The sequence below is a fragment of the Motacilla alba genome, chromosome Z, assembly GCF_015832195.1.
Source record: "Motacilla alba alba isolate MOTALB_02 chromosome Z, Motacilla_alba_V1.0_pri, whole genome shotgun sequence".
Classification (NCBI taxonomy): Eukaryota; Metazoa; Chordata; class Aves; order Passeriformes; family Motacillidae; genus Motacilla; species Motacilla alba.
Genome location: NC_052046.1, coordinates 27,845,294 through 27,862,550, shown reverse-complemented (window position 1 = coordinate 27,862,550; position 17,257 = coordinate 27,845,294). Strand labels below are relative to the sequence as shown.

The following is a 17,257-nucleotide window of genomic DNA, read 5'->3' as shown; positions in this document are numbered from 1 at the left end:
AAGAGACAAAAAATATCCAGTAATTGGTTCCAGTTCTTCAGAAATCCAGGACTCAGCTACAAGAGGCATCCAGTTATTAAATGCATTCAGATGAAACACAGTCTTAACTAAAACAATACAAATTATTCCTCCCATTGGTGTTAACATTTGAGGAAACACTTGTATGATTCCTCCTCCTTCCCTCCTCTTTTTCTCCACCTTTCTAGAAGCAGCAAGTTATTTTTGACTAATAACGAAGCAGGAAATCTGGGCTTCTGAGGACACTCACATAATTCTGCATCAAGTCTGGGTGGTTTCTTTCAATGCCGTCATCCAGGATGGTGACCACAACATTCTTTCCAGTGTAACCTCTCTTCCAAGCACCTACTATATTCATATCTGATTGGCAGTGGTGGGTGTTGTCACTGCAGTGCTGGGGAAAGAAGAGGAGATAAAGACGTTGTATATTGGAGATTATTGAGCAGTGAGGGATTGAGATACTATCCTACTTACATTAGCATTACTATTTAAGATCGCACATGAACATATTGATTTGAATAGGAGCTATACAACATGAACACCTTTATTTAGACAGAAAACAATTTTTAAAAAATGCAAATTGTATAAAAGCTGCTAGTCCAGCTTATTTCTCTTTCTGATTACTCTTCATGCTAAGCAATAGAAAAGGAAGTATTCAGCTGCATTGAATTTGAAATATTTGAATTTTTTTTTCAAAAAACCAAACCATATGTGGATAAAAGTAGACAAATGCCTGTACTGAAATGCTAACAGAAAAAAAAAAACAAAAAAACTTGCTTTTTAGAGCTTATATGCTGTGTACAATTTCTTGACAGAATGTTTGGAAACCAATCAAGATTCATTTCTATCTACAAAAGAAGGCTTTTGGCAGGTTTTGTGCAGTATCAGCAGGAGATGAGCCGCAGTTAAGAACCTGTAATGAAAACACCACCCTGAAAAACTTGCATCTTAGGGGGTTGGATGAATTGTAGATAGTGCTGATTGACAGCAGCCTGGGGTACAGCTTTCAGAGCAACCAAGTCTAGTATCATGGAGGGAAAAGGTTTAGCGTATATTAAAGCTGAAAGCCTCTTCCTAGGCACAAATGCACACAGTTCATGTGAAGAAATCTGGCTTGCCATGGCAATGAGACATGACCCTCAGGTATTTGTAATGCCCCATTAGCCACTCTCTAATCCACATGCACAGCCCTCCCCTGTGAAATTACTGCAATGAGCCTCTCTCATGAGTACTGCTTGCCTGCGGCTCTGCCAGGCTCAGAGAGAGCAATAAGCAAAAACAGAAAAAAGAGGGGGTACAGGGAAGAATAAAAGCAAGGGTAGGAGGAAGAAAAAAGAAATTAAAGAAGAAATTTGTATGATAATAACAGTGGCTGTAGAGCATGCTCCATCTCAATCCCTGTCCCTTCACCTCATGTCGCCACTTCAGCCTCGTGTGTTAGTCTACTACTTCTAAGGAATAAATAGATTTGGAGGGGTGTACTCCACCTTGACTCTTCTCCAGTCAGCAAAACTTTCTCAGTCTCCATTAGCAAACCTATGTGCAAACTGATTCCCATTAAATCATATTTTTCCTCCTCCTTTTTCTCCACTTTACCACTCAAATCAGAGGATTTAAGAGTGGTCATTTGTTATTACTAGAGCAAGGTTATATTATTATACATAATATAAAGTCTCTCTCAGGGTTTTTCCATTGTGCCCACAAATATTGGTCTCTGTCTATCCATCCCCACACAAAGGACTTCAGGGACCAGTTCCAAAGAATGTGTAGCTTTTGTTCTCTGTATTGCTTGGAAATGCTTATGCTGCTGGCTTTATGAAATTAATTACAGTGTAAACTTACTGTCTGAAGTAATAGTTGTACATACGAGGATTTCTAATATACAAACAAGATGGTTAAACAAAATTAATGTTCCGAGGTACATTTGTCTTTTACAAAATGTTACTAAATTAAGTATCAGAAAATACCTGCAAAAATTTTTAATATCATCCCCCACATTTTCTGATGTGAAGACAAAGAGACAGGAAGATGGAATCACTAGCCTTTAGTCACAGGGTGAACTACAACCGCCAATCAGGATTCCTGGCTCTGGCCTCCAGCCAGATTTACTGGACCATTACATGTGCCCTTATCCCTCTTTCTGGAATGCCAAATGACCCTCAGCTGCTTTGCTTAATGTCTTGTCCTCTCTTCCTAGGGGATGAGCTTGTTATTTTGCTTTCATGCCAGCCAAACCACACAGGCTGAGCAAGCATATGGGTATTTCAATCCCTATTCCTTTGGAAACTCTTTGGATCTCTACCAGAAGGTCACCAGTACTTCCCTTAATGAGTCCATTGCTCTCACTTGTCTTACTTGAATATTTTCTTTTGTGGCAGTGACTGAAGGGGCCTTTGCTACATACATAGAGACAACCATGAAAGACATCTCTTGCCTTACTGTGTGCTCTGATGATTCTCTCAAGAGACACATGAGGTCAAATTGATTAAGGAAGGGTAAAGCAGTTGTAACTGTGAGCCCACTTCTAACTTAAGTACACAGTGTATGTTTTTAACATAGGATACAAAATGTAAAGGCAACAAAGAAGCATCCAAATGCAAGTACTTCAAACCAGATAAAGTGTTCAGTTATTATCATTACAATAAAAAATAACTTCTCTCATGCCCTATTTAGAAGAGTATCTGGGTTTTTTCACCTCTACTCCCTACTGTTTTTTTCTTCTATTCAATTATTTATTTATGCATTTTTTAATTTCTGCCCTGTTTCTAGCCTTATTTTTCTCTTCCAGTACTGTCCTTTACCACTGACACCAGGTTTGTTTCATTCAACATCTGATCCAAGATTTCTGTACTTTAATCACAAATTAGACTTCCCCTCATTTTTGTGTCTGTATTTCTCCAGACAAATCAGAATGGGCATTTTCCTCTTGAAGCAGTCTGATTTGTCTTTAATCAAGAACACTTTGAATCTTAGAGCAGAATTACTCCTCAAGTACTATCTTTTATGGTATATGGTATAGATATGCCACTCCACATACAACAGCATCTAATATGCCAGCTATTACTTGGCTTCATTTGCACTCTTTTCTGTTCCCTTGGACTAGTTTTGGCTGAGATCGAGTTAATTCTCTTCACAGTGGCTAGTATAGGGCTGTTTAGGATTTCTGATGAACATAGTTTGGATAAAACAGGGATGTTTTTGTTATTGCTTAGAAGTGGTTACCAGAGCCAAAGCCTTTTTTTCTCTTCACATCACTCGCTCAGTGAGGAGGCTGGGGGTGGACAAGAAGTTGGGAGGGGACACAGTTGGGATACAGGTGACGTCAACTGACCATATCATAGGATGTCATGCTCACTACTTAGAGCTGGGGAGGGGGAGAAGGAAGGAGAAAATGTTCCAACTGATGGCATTTGCCTTCCCAAGTAATTTTTACACAATGGAGCCCTGCTTCCTGGAGATGGTCAAAAACCTGGGAAATAGTGAATGAATTCTCTGTTTTATTTTGCTAGTGTGTGCAGCTTTAGCTTTCCCTATTAAGCTCTTTTTATCTCAATGCATACGTTTTCTTGCTTTTACCCTTCTGATTCTCTCCCTGGTCCCACTGCTGGGGGAGTGTATAAGCAGTTGTGTGGTGCTTAGCTGCTGGACTGGGTTAAAATTCCTCTTTCCTTCAAAAAACAATTCCTGCAAGGAAATTTCCTGGCTTCCATTCTATAATTTTTATTGAAGCACCTGCTCCTTCTCTACCACCAATCCAAAGGTGTTAGGTTGTTAGCAGAGGGGTGATTTTAATTTGGAAGTATTTTTCAATTTACAGTGTTACCCAAATAAAGAACTATTAGACATCTGTCATGATAATAAATGTTACAGGATCCAGAGTGACTTAGTTTTGTATCATTGAGCAAATACTGAATTTTATGGTTTATTTTCAATCTATTTTCCATATTCTTTCTTTTTAGAAATTTTACTTGAATTACGAATTTTATTTGTTAGAACAAAAACAAATTTTGCCATGATCATGTACAAATAAAGTGGCTGGAAGATTTTATTAGATGTGTCAATCTTTGAACTGTTGTTTTCTGAATTTTAAAGGAAACCGTATAAAATAGACTATTCTACTGTATTTTCTGCCTCTTGAAGCAATCAAGGTAATTCAGAAATTTCCTGCATTTGTACTATGAATAGACAACTGCATTAAATCAGCACCACTTCAACATGCATTGCTTTCATCCATAGCCCAGAGAGTACCACCAAAAGGAATAAACAAATTCTTGCCCAGTCATTTAGAGTAATTTTACTAAGATTTTAAAGATTTCACTAAGATTTTAAAAGGGCATTCAAAGCATGAAGTTTTTCTCTGGAATGTTTAATTTGAAAATGCTAACGATTCAACCAATAGTATACCAAAAAAAACCACGTACAAGGTGGAAAAACCTCTGAAGTACACATAGAAGACGAAATATTGCAAAATATTGCATGAAAAATTTCAAGTATTGAACTTTTTCCATAATTGAAATGTTATGAGTAGAAAAGTTGTTCATATTTTTGCTGCAGCTAAGTTGTAGTTTTAACTATTTGTTGTTAATAATTTCATGTTGTAATCACCTGTTGTTAATAGTTTTTCTTTAATTACCTGTTGTTGATGGTTAGAAATCCCTCTCCCATCTAGTACCCCCCCCCCCCCCCCCCCCCCGCTGTTTCCTGGAAGATGGCACCTGAGACTGAAAAGGTGAAATCGGAGCTGACGTGCAAATGTGAGGAACCAGCATGCAAAGGTGTAAACACCATACCAAATCCTGCAAAAAAACCGTAAAACAACAAGCCAACATGGAATTAAGAGATCTAAGACATGGAATTAAGAGATCTAAGTGATGTCTGAAGGTGAGCAACTGAATCCAGTGTCTGTTAAGATCCTTTTTACCCCTCAACCCTAACCTAAAAGGATGTCAGCTAGGAAGAGGACCTCGAATGCCAGACTGTAAAATTGGAATCTCCTGATGCTCTTGTGAGAACGGAGTCTCCAGCTCTGCCTGCATACCAGGGGACAAAGCTGCAATCATATTCCTCCTCCTCCGTGCCGATCCTGGGAGCAGCGGTGGCGTATGCTCGATATGCTCGACCCGAGCATCAGTTCTCCCCACCCGAGCTGATTTCTTTTTAATAAAGGCATTAAAAAGGAGAAATATCTCCTGCCCAATTTATTTCAGAAATTCAACATTTATGAGCATAAAGACAAAATATATCTTGTTTTAGATATATCTCTGATACCTTTGGGCAGACATTTTGGAAGCCTGCCTTTTCACAATTACGAACAGACATAACTTTAGAAGGATTTTCTGAAGTTTGCATGTTTCAGTCAGTATCAGATATGGGCATGGACTCTCACACTTTTTCTTTGGTTGGAAATGGGAGGTGTATTGTATTCCTATCTGATGGGGCAGTTATCTTCCATTAACTGGGCAGTTTTCTTTATCTCTTCCTGGACCCATCCTCCCTCAGGGGAGATATCTTCTGTTACTGGGCCATTGAATCTCACTGCATGATTGATAAAGTCACATCATCCCATTGTGAGATGCTCTGCCCAGAGGGAGGAGCCAAGCATTCCTACCTGGAGATCTGTAATTCCTAATCTGAGATTTGGAACACCACAGGCAGCCTTTTCCCCCTGGATTCCCAGAGGAGCAGCTGTCTTCTCCACTGGATCTTCAGAAGAAGACTACACCTTTCTACAGGTTCACTGCTTCAACAGAACTACATCTGCCATTCCAGGTGGATTACAGCGACTATTTCAGTTGGACTGCTACCAACACCTTACCCAAAGGGTTTTAAGTTGTATTCTGAATCTGTCAGTGTTGTTTTCTATTACTGCATTGTTTATTTTATTTTTATTTTCTCCCATAATAAAGAACTGTTATTCCTTCTACTATACCTTTGCCTGAGAGGTCCCCTTAATTTCAAAATTATAACTATTCAGGGGGAAGGGTTTTACATTTTCCATTTCAGGAGAGGCTCCTGCCTTCCTTAGCAGACACCTGTCTTTTCAAACCAAGACACACTTATTTTGTGAAATGTCTGTAAAAACTACCTTATGGTGATTGTCATTATCTTAATGTGTCTGCTGCACTAATTTTTGTAGTTGGAGTCTTGGTATATCAAGTTAGGGATCAGGAACAAACTGAACATTTAAACTGAAGAATCAGGAACATATCAATGATTACAATATTTTGGAATTACAGAGATTAAAATCAAATTACAAGAATAATAACTGTAAAATTCTGTTCTGTCTTGCTTAGCAATACCTATTAGTCTACAAAACCAGAGTAGAAACAGAAGTTTCTAATTCTGTGACATGCAGCTTCTCAGGAATGGCATACTGTGCCCTCTGTAAATATGCATGACTTCACTGCACTGCTTTCTTGCAGTTTTTTAGTTACAAGGAATTCTACGGCAAGATCCAGTCCCTCTCTATGGGAATATAAAGAAACACAACATAATAATCAGAATGACCAATTGTGAGTTTGACAAGTCCTGGATCTCATTTAGTGTTAGAGTACCTATACTTCTGATCATAGGAAAGCTCTGAAATACTAGATCCCAGCTAGGGATTAGAAAAGCTAAATTCTGGGTATTGAGAAGAACAACAGCAGCAACAACAACAAAGTCTGGCTTCCTTAGAATAGTAGTGAAATGGTCTTTGACATAGACAGAAACAAAAATGCTGTAGTCATCTTCTCTGCATCAGAGAGCAGCTACTAACCTGCAAGCATGGAGAAGACAGAAGCACAAGATCGCTCGTAGAGGAAGGACAGTCAAGGACCTATGGCTTTACCTTGAGCAACACAAGCAGAGAGAAAGGGGACACACAGGGCTGATTCTGAAATTCTGTGCAGTTAAAGAAACTACTATCTCCCTCTTCTGTGAAGGGAATGTAATGTGGGGCATTTGGCACTCCTAGCTTGGTCCAGGCAAATGCACAGGCAGCATGCTTTATAATAGAGGGGACATCCTAATGCTACCTTCAGCTTTCTGAGGTACAGGTTTGTGCAGTGTTTTAAGTTAAAACTTGCCAATTATTCCCTCTTTTCCTGGAAAAAAAAAAAAACAAAAAAAAAACAAAAAAAAAACCAAAAACAACAAGCCACCAAATAACATATTTTTTATTATGCTTTTCAGGTGACGCAATTTTAAAGGGGAATGAAAGAAGCAAGTAAGGTAGTAATCAAGGCAGTTGGAAAGCTGGGGTCCTTATTTAAATGGGCAAAAGATAATGTGATCTACTGAAATGACTTTTTGGCTTCTCCAAAAAGCCAAGAGTAAGCACTTGAAAGCTACATTATCTAAACAGACTATTAAAACAATGTTTCTTTTTAAAAGACTGTACACTATATGTTTAAGATCTAGTAGGAGCAGGCAGATAATGTAGAGCCTGATTAATCTCAAATACAAGATTCTTTTGCATGAAATATCATCTGACTTCTGGAGTCATACTTTGCTGAATTGCCACTTTTTTTAATCTGTACCTGTATCAAGAGAATATTTCAAGACCGCATGATATTAAATATTTAATTCCAATTTACTGCTTATGCAGTTTCAGAGAGTTTAGGTAATTTACTTTAGAGATGAATTTGGTTCTCAAGTTTCACTGATTCATTAACAAAGAATACACTTAGAGGCCAATAAAACAATCACAGACATGCATTTCTTTTGCCTCTTTAAGCAATGAAGAAGAGAAAATCACTATGAAAGGGCTTCTTACTTCATAAGAGTGTCTGATGACTACAGAGAGAAAAGAGTAACTTACACACCTACATATATGGGTTTTCACAGTGAAAAATGTATGTTTAATTTTTTTTTTTTGGCGCTGATCAAACTGCTATTCTTAACAAAAACAGAATAATTCATAACTTGCTTAATTTGTGTTCAAGACAAGTCCATCACTTTTTCATCACTGGCACTTTTTAAAATCAGTATTTGCATTTTTTTCTGTAAACTGTATGCTGGCTTAAGGAGGAGCTAATTTAGGGAAGCCCTTTATGTCCATTTCACACAGGCTGATGACTCTTTTTAGGGGTGGGAAGCTCTCCTGCTTCTAGGACTTTAGACAGCAAAGTTTCTCTCCCAGCTGCAACTGCCTCCAACATCACCTCCTACGACATGAGCCATAACCTGTATCTCCAATAGGACATCTGACTCTAGCCTGTTTCTTTCCCATGTGGTGGCAACAGGAGAGATTCCTTCAAGGCTGAGAAAGAAAAGCAGCTAAAAATGCCTTATGATTATTGCACATGTACTGCCACCTCCACTAAGAGGCAAATATCAAAAGTTTCATTTAAAAACTTTTTAAAACTACTGTGAAAGGTTAACTACAATATAATAACGATGACAACAACAACAACAACAGTGATGATAATAAACGGCAAATATCAAAAGTTTCATTTAAAAACTTTTTAAAACTACTGTGAAAGGTTAACTACAATATAATAACGATGACAACAACAACAACAACAACAACAGTGATGATAATAAACGGCATATTAGACCTGGTGCACTTTGTACGTCCTTGTGTCACTGCTCATGTGTCAAAGGTCATATGCTGAAAGGTATGTGTCAGTGTATGGACTCTCCTTGAGAAGTACTGGGATAAATATAAGAACAGTATGTAGAACATTTTGGGCAGAGAGAGAGAGAAAAATAATCAATTTCCTGTGGTTACTGCCTAAACATGCCAGAAGGAAAGAAGCATGTATTGAAAGGTATGTATGTGGCCATATTCTCTCAAGATCACTGTACAATGATTTACTGCTACTGCTGCTACTATTGATACCATCAATACCATATAAATAGCCTACTTAGCATGAAAATGCATTTTTCCTTGTCCAAAGTCCTGCGTACAAAAAAAAAATTTGGAACTATGTGGGAAGAACAGCTTCAGCAGTGCACCACCAAGCTTGGGGATTCAGTATTCACGAAGGATTCACAAAGGACAAATGACTCCTCAGAGAGACAATGCTTTCTATTTTGCTATTTGATGTAGCCTTTGACCCATTTTTATTTGATCCCTTCTAAATCACAAAAAAAAAAAAAGAAAAATATGGCAGTTTTACAGGGAGTTCAAAGATGCTTTTTTATTTATGCATCAGTTCATGCAGTTGCAGTTCTCTAGTAAGAACAAATTTCTCCCTCTCTCTCTCAAGATAGGCTGGATATTTTCATTATTTCTAAAAAAAACAATTAAAGAGAGAAATGGCAATTTTGCTTTAAAATAGTTTTCATAAGTTTCCACAGATTGTTGTCACACTACTGAAGACAGACTCTTCACAATTTACTTTTTAAGATGTTTTCAAGTAAAAACCACTAGTTCTACATCCATTTGTTAAGGAGCTTGGAAGAGGAAGGTGGTTTTATTTAGATCTTGAGTAAACATATGTTACAGAATTGAAAAAACTGCATGGAAAGAAGGCCCTGAGCAGATGGCTTCAATTAAGCACTAACCTTCCAAGAGACTGATTGATGAGTGGGAGGAGCCTGGGGCTTACACAAATCCACTTCCTTCTCTTTCCCCTCTTTTTTCATTTTACAGTGAAAAAGGAAGAGTGGTGCTTAAGAAGAATATACTATTTTGGGATGCTGGGGGTGGGCAGGGAACTGATATGGGATGGAGCAGGAAACTCTTTTTTTAAGAATGTTATGAACTTATAGGAATAAGAGGACTTGCATGGAAAAAGATAAAGAGATGCTGATTCTGAATGCTTGTATGCAACTTTTAAGGACTCTTGCAATGCTGCAGCCCTTTTTTCTCTATTTTATGTTGTGATCTGCTCCCTCTGGTCCATGAGGCAATACCCTGCTGACATCTGGTCTCAATGGCTGGATGTCCTGGTGGGAGGAGAAGGAGCGACAGAGGGACAATGAGAGGGAGGCATATGAGACAACAGGACACATTCAGGAGGCTGAAGGAAAGATACATGTCCTACTCTTTCTCAAGGAACAAAAGCAGGTAGGAAATACAGGGCACTTGAAGGTCAGAATATGAAGAGAACCCCATATTCCACTGCTAGAAATGGAGAATGCATGTGGTGTTTCTCAGGCAGAAACTGTTTCACAGTGCATTCAGTACAGGAATAAACATCTATGCTACTTGATACCTAGCAAACTTTTCCCTAAGAACCACAGACATCAGGTTATTGTAGCCTTGGTCCATTATTTGTCCAGTATATCAGAGGTGATTATAACTTGCCAGAGGACAAACTTTAGGATCATGAAAACACTCTCTTGAGACACAAGTGCAGACATCACTTCATGCCCTCCTTAGACAGCCTTATAAAAGTGTTTCATCTAACACTGGAAATGCATGCTGTGAAAATTAATTAATAGTAGAGATGAAGACTAAGCTGAATGTCTGCTATTTCAGCTTGCCTACAGGGAAGTAAGTGCTGTAGGCATCTATAGGCTTTTCACCATTTGAGTGTGCTAGGGTTGATAAACGCAAGGCCCATTGTGTAGTATAAGTGAAACCTGGGAAGATAAGGCCAAACCACTAGAGAGGGTGGATAGTTATAATTTGCAGTTGAGATCATCAGGTCTAAATGAGAGAACTAGCCCAGAAAAGCTAAGGAGGCCAGAGAAGAAAAAGGAAAGATTACTCAAGAACATCAACAAAAACCCAACAAAGAAACACCAAAAAGTTTTGCCTAAGCTAAAGAAGCATCACACAATTATAATTGTTATTGTCTCAGGAAATTTGACTCAGATGATCAAATTTTGCAATGTTGAGCAAGGTTAGTCCAGAGATTTATGACACAGCTGTGCAAGACTGTGCAAAATGGACCATGAATGCAAAAATGTTGTCAAAACTGCAAAGGATCTTACAGAAATCTCAGCACAGTGTAAGGATTCTAGCTATATCAGAAAACACAGATACTGGGAAAGGTTCTGGAGAAGTCCAGTGTATTTGAAAACACTGTTTTTTGTGGAGAAGTGGACACAGACTGATGTCTATTGAGTTTTAAGGGTCTTGGGGAGCTGCTGCTAATCTAAATCCTGACTTTAGCATTAAAGACACACAGATTCCACTGATCTCAGCAGTGCTATGAAGGAACTTCTCCCAGCTGCAAATAAAGTAATTGAATATATGGAGCTAATCTGAGAACACAGTTTTGAACTAATATTACAGGAATGTATTCCTTTAGACAGAGAAAATATACAACCTTAGTGTATGCACCTTTTACGCATATCAAATGTAATTTGTCTAACAACAAACTGAGGAAAATCACATTCATGACTAATAGCTTATACTGTGCATAATGCAGTCTTTGCACTGAAGTAATACCCATTCATGATAACTTTCAGAATTTGCAGGTATCTTTGCAATCCAGTAAGTCTGCAGAGAAAACACTCAAAGAAAGAACCAAAGAAAGCTATAATTAAAGCATTGTCAGAAGAAAAAATATATATACCATCATAAGTAAATTAAAGGTATGAGTTTAATTTTATGATTGTTGACAATTCTTCTGTGTCCACCACTTTTTCTGGTACTACAGCTATGAAATATTCTTTGTACTTTTTATAACACTTTCTGCATTCTCCTTTGTCTTCCCTACCATCATTATCTTCTATAATTCCTGTCAGTTACCTTTCTTAGCTTACTCTACTTTCAAATATGAACTGATCATCTTTTCCCTCTTTGTTTCTCCTACAAAGAGTCTGCTGTTTAACTGCAAGTATGATTTTAAATGAATGTGCAAAAATATGTTACAAAGTTAGAAAGGTTCTTCCAAGTAAAAGGGGGGATTATTGGGGAAATACAATGTACCTCCAGTAAACTACATTTTTCCCATGTTCTACCATGAAAACAACCATGCTACAAAAATGTTTTTGCTTCCTTAAAAACTGTAGTGAGGTCTTTGGGTCCATTAGAGATGTGGCATGAATCTGTAAGCACTTAACATACCCACTCATAAGGAAACTAGCAGAAGATTTGGAATATCAGTTTGCGCTTTGAATCCATTATGACTCCTTAATATACAGTTTGTTTGAGGAAACAATACTTAGCATGTGCAATTGCTAAGTCTCAAATCTTAAGAGGCTCCACTGTTTACTTGTAGCCCAGGAAAATTAAAACAGCAAAGAGAAAGTTGAAACAGTGTTCTTATACAGCACACTCTCAAATCTGATGACAGAAAAGTTGGTGGGGCAGAAAGTACAGAGAGCAACAGAGACAGTAATGTGGATCACTTATGAAGGTGAATCTATTTAAGCAGAGTGTTTGTAATATAATTTTATATAAAATCATGCAAAAAAATATGCCTATAGAATTAAGAGTGCAAGGAATAAAATGTGAGTCTACAGAAAGCCAGTAATAATTAAAAGGATTTAAGATCTAAGGTAGATAGTCACTTACACCTTCAAAAAGATGCTCTACGAAGCTACATATTATTCTTTGATAGTTAAGCAGTGGGGTAGCAAAAAGGGGGTTAAGACATTTTTCTTAACGACAGCAATGACACTATTTTTGGAATGATGCATGCATGTGCCCAGTATTGAAGTTTTACAGAGTATGTGACTGGAGAATGAACACTGAGTTGTTGCTTGTTTTCTTGATGCTTCTTGTCTGAAAAAAGTGGCATGAACACAATTTACAGTGATTCTTAACAAGCTTAAAGAACACATGTTATCTGAGAGGGTAAAGACATGACTGCAGCATGCAAATAACACGATTATATTTTTGAAGGGGGAATATTTATTTAATCTAGTAAAGAATGGCCTAACAAGGTAAGTACAGACCAAGATAAACACGCAACTAAGATGTGTAAGATTTTTAAGTATCAAGAAAAGGCTCAATCAAACCAAAGGAGAATTAACCAAAGGAGTTGAGATCCTGATGCTGATTTCTGTGAGACTAACATAGCTCAATGTAAGGAACTCCACTGAAGCCTCAGTAAGAAGTATGATATTGGAGAACTAAGCTTTTTTCTGCTATTTAACTACCTTCAAATAATTTAAGAGGAAGCTTCAGTTTATGCAGTTGGGTGTGGGCTTAAATATAAGCATATCATGAATAACTCCACTCTAAATACACACAGAAACATAAATTACTATGACTAAATCTCAATTAGATATACCAATCAAGAATGTCTAAAGTCAAATAGATGATTTTAAAGGTCATCTAGTCAAACTGTTTCGCAGTGAGCAGGAATCTATTCACCGTGTCTTCGGAGAGGGGGTAGGCTACTCAAATGCACCTGTCAGTTCACGGATGAGTAGCTGCGGGAATTTAAACACAGAATTGACATGAGACATCCAAATGAGTTGATTTGTACTTTCCCCCCTTTTGACATCTTGCAGGAAAGAGGGCTACAGATGTGAGATGTGTTGCTAAGGTCATGATGGCCTGCTGATGGAGTGTTGAGTTATCAGGTGGAGAATGACCCCTAATGCTGCCATCAGCCAGGTGGAAGAGGGACTGATGCTAAATCATCACCTGTTCTGCTCCACCTTTGCACAAGACCAATAGTCTGTAATCTCTGAGCTACTCTTTAAATCTCATTTACATATAAAGTGGCTGCCCATAACCACCATTTATGATGTAAATTACAGAATATACAGTCTCACTTTTACTATTGCCAAAAGTATAAAATGGCATTTGAAATCCTCTAGGGCAGAGGATGAGAATACAACCTACTTTATAGACAAGTAAATGGGCTTGCTCATCTCCCAAAAGCAGGAACACCTCCTTGGCTGAGTTCTGCACCTCCAACTGAGTAGGAATATACTCAGGAATACTTATACCGAGTACAGTATACATAGTACATGTAAAAAGTACACTTATATTTTGCAGGTCTAGTGAATTTATCACCAGCAATCTAAAAAGAGTCTATAATTTGTTGCTCCAATAAACTGCACTGTTGGTGACTCTATGTTTGTGAAAGATCCTATTGAAGTCCAGCAGACTTACAGCACTGCAATGATTAATTTCACTGTTTGTAAATCTGCTCATGAAAGTTCTTATTGAACTCAATCAGAATTATGCTGTTAAATTGATTTTAATCAGAAATGAGGCCCACCCACACCCAGCCTCTCTTATTTCTGAAAACTAATTGGAAAGCAATGGAGTTTATTTTATGCTGAAGTTAATGCAACACACCTACATTTAAGAGTGAGTGACAACATTTTTGAAAAGAAGTTGAATAAAATTTAAAAAAATATTTTTAATTATCTCTGGAGCAAAATTTTTTAAATTTAAGTTAATAAGCATCATTACATAGATATTGATTGTATTAAAGCAGATAAATATGGGTTTGTGTGGTTGCTCTGCTACTGATATGAGTTTTCAAGGAAAAAAGATTTCTTAAAAAAACAAGAAAAAATTTTCATTTTTTAACATTGATGTTGTATAATATAAATATTACACAACAATAAAATAAATAAAAATAAAAATAATAACATATTTTTTTTCCCATTAATTCAACTGAAGAATCATTTCAGTCTTGTTACAGACACCCTCATTAATTCCTCAGAGATGGAGGACTTGACATAAAACAATCCGCAAAACCAACTAATGTAATAACAGGCTTATTAAAACACAAAATTTGGGCCAATTAGCAGCCAATTAATGTTGGCTTGGAGGACACTGGGAAAAATCAACAGAACTTTGAAATATACATTAAGTTTAGGAATATGTTTAAATTTGTTCTTGATCTGCAATGCATTTAAGTGAATGTCTATTGCCAGTGAGGTGTATGGGATCTGATCCTGTGCCTGTATACTTTGTTGCACATATTCTCAGTAACAATATCATTACAAGTAGCATTTATTATTAAAGATCTCTCCTTTTATTCTTATGAACAGTCAAAACAGCTGTTCTTTTCTCTCTATTTAGCCACTTTTCCCCTGTTTAGCCACCTTAACCTTTCATCCTTTGACTTATGGATGCCAGGATTTAACATGAATACAGTATTCTAAGTGAGAACTTTTCAATACGCAATAACTACTTTTCTTCTTGCCTCTCTCAACATAACACATTAATCAAATGGACAACTGCATGCAGCATGGTTAGAATCTCCTTGCCACCAAAAGGAGAAATGGGGAAAATCTGCCTCATACTGTCATTGCATGTGTTCCTTCTAATTGAATTTTCCTGTATGAATCCATTTCCTACTAGTACCCCTACTGACAAATGCCTACAAGAAAAATAATTTGGAATGACTGATAAGTCAGAATTTTAAAATTATTATTATTTTTTAATCTAAACACATATACTGACATGTAAATTGTCCCTGTCCTTCCCCACAGAACGTGACTGCATCAGGAGACCTCTGCTGCTTGGTGCCTGCCTGGAGGCAACATGGGTCATAACCTCCGTTCCCTTCACGCTCACACTCGTATACAGAACTTCTGCATGCCAGGAGATTAGAAGAGATGCATGGTTCAGGCATCATTTGATTTTTCCTGTTAGACCATGGGACAAATCTTGTGTGTGAATCATTCAAATATTGAGACCACTGAAGATATTTTCTAGGCCTTGGTATAGCAACAAACCAAGCTTAAAAAGTGCATTTGGCCACCCATGTAGATTAATTCAGAAGGATAAATGCCAAATTAGTCCTCAGAATGTGTTAGTGGTTATAGTTTACATAACGCACAATGTGGTCTTCGGGTATCACTGTATTTGAAGTCCCAAACAAGATCAAAGCTGCTTCACATGGTGAAGTCAGTATTTTAAATTTTTGAATACTGGTGGAGCAGCAGCAGCCAGTGAAAGCAGACCACACCTCATGCCCAGTGTGAGCGGCTTTAAAAGGCAGGAACCTTTCAGAACTTAGTTTTTCCTCACTGGTCAGTATCAATGACAATGGGTCAATGTTATGGTGTGTTTGGGCAAACATTTTCAAAGGACAGACGCAAAGTAGAATAATGCTTTCAATATCAGAATAATACTTTTATCCTCATTTAGTGTGCCATCAGCAGTCTGGAGTGGGAGCAGATGGAAATTGCAGGAGGAAATGTTTTAAAAAGGACAACCACATAGGAGTTAATAATAATTAAATTAACAGGAGTTAATAATAATTAAATCAAAACTAACAAGACAGCTATCATAAACTGAGGGTCAAGATCCTCAAGAAAGCTGGACCAATCCAACTCCTCAGTGTTGTTAGTGAAAATTTTGATCTATCCTCATTTAGTTTCTTTTGAGGTTTTTGTTGGTGTTTTTTCTTTAGTTGGTTGGGGGTTTTTTGTTTGCTTATTTGTTATTTTGTTTTTTTTCTGTCGTTCATAAGAGATGATGCAAAGGATGGGGACAGGATTGAGGAGCTAGGGGCAAAGATATAGGTGGTAGGATGTGAACACAGAGCCTCAAGCTTGTGTGCTGTCTTGGGAAATTTCATCATCAGAAAAGAGTTGATTCTTCAACACAAATTCAGTGGTTTACAAGAATTATGATTTTTTTTTTCAGAATCATGCTTTCTGTAAGTAGATTGACTCCCTAGCAAGATATAAGGGCTGTAACACTTAGCCTACATAAGTAGGCTATACTCATTTCCTAATGATGAGGTCCTAGTTAATAAAGGGTATATGGATTTCAGTGCTTCAGCAGCTGGTATCATACAAAGCTCATCCAAACATGACATGTGAAAGCTTGCATTTACCAAACATTCCTCAACAGCTTATTTTCAGACAGACCAGGAGACTTATAATAAGAAAAAGTGATTCAAACTTCAACCAGGCTATGGAAGAGTTTTTCGTAACTTCAGAAATGCTTTTTCTTTGCTTAACTTCTCTTTTTTTTTTTTTTTTCTAAATGGGATTTCTGGCTCCAAATACAATTATATGACTAGGAACTGGTATTCATAAAACCCAAACCAGGAGTTTTTTACTGCCAAACAGTAGTTTACTGTTTATTAATAAACTGTCTTGTCCAAAGGACACAGGAGAGGGAAAAACCTCTCATATTTAGTCTATCATATATCACACATATATCACACCTCACATTTAGTCTATCATATATCTGCCACCTATTAAGCCACTGTGCTTATACTACATGGGTTTAATATTGTTTCAAACTGTTTTGAAAACTGAAGGTAACTTAGTTTTTCTGTTAGAAATTCACATAAAAAGCAACGAAGACAGGAAAAATGCTCAGATGGCATGCTACTCATGATTTAGTGAACTTCATCACTACAGAAAGAGTAAGACAAAAGTAGTGTTAATACCTTAAACAATTCACACTTTCATCTCTCGG

General features: G+C 37.3%; 1 protein-coding gene across 8 annotated transcripts in view; it reads right to left on the bottom strand.

The window, feature by feature from the left end:
• Window positions 1–17,257, bottom strand: part of PCSK5 (proprotein convertase subtilisin/kexin type 5) — a 222,544-nt gene that overhangs the window by 155,767 nt on the left and 49,520 nt on the right. For 5 of the 8 annotated variants that reach the window (XM_038125785.1, XM_038125786.1, XM_038125790.1 and 2 more), the window contains 2 exons: window positions 4,734–4,814; window positions 269–412 (listed from right to left, as the gene is read on the bottom strand). In XM_038125785.1, coding sequence (XP_037981713.1) covers window positions 269–412; window positions 4,734–4,814 — 225 coding nt within the window. The remainder of the gene's footprint in view (window positions 1–268; window positions 413–4,733; window positions 4,815–17,257) is intronic. The other 3 variants (XM_038125793.1, XM_038125787.1, XM_038125788.1) reach the window with 1 other exon arrangement.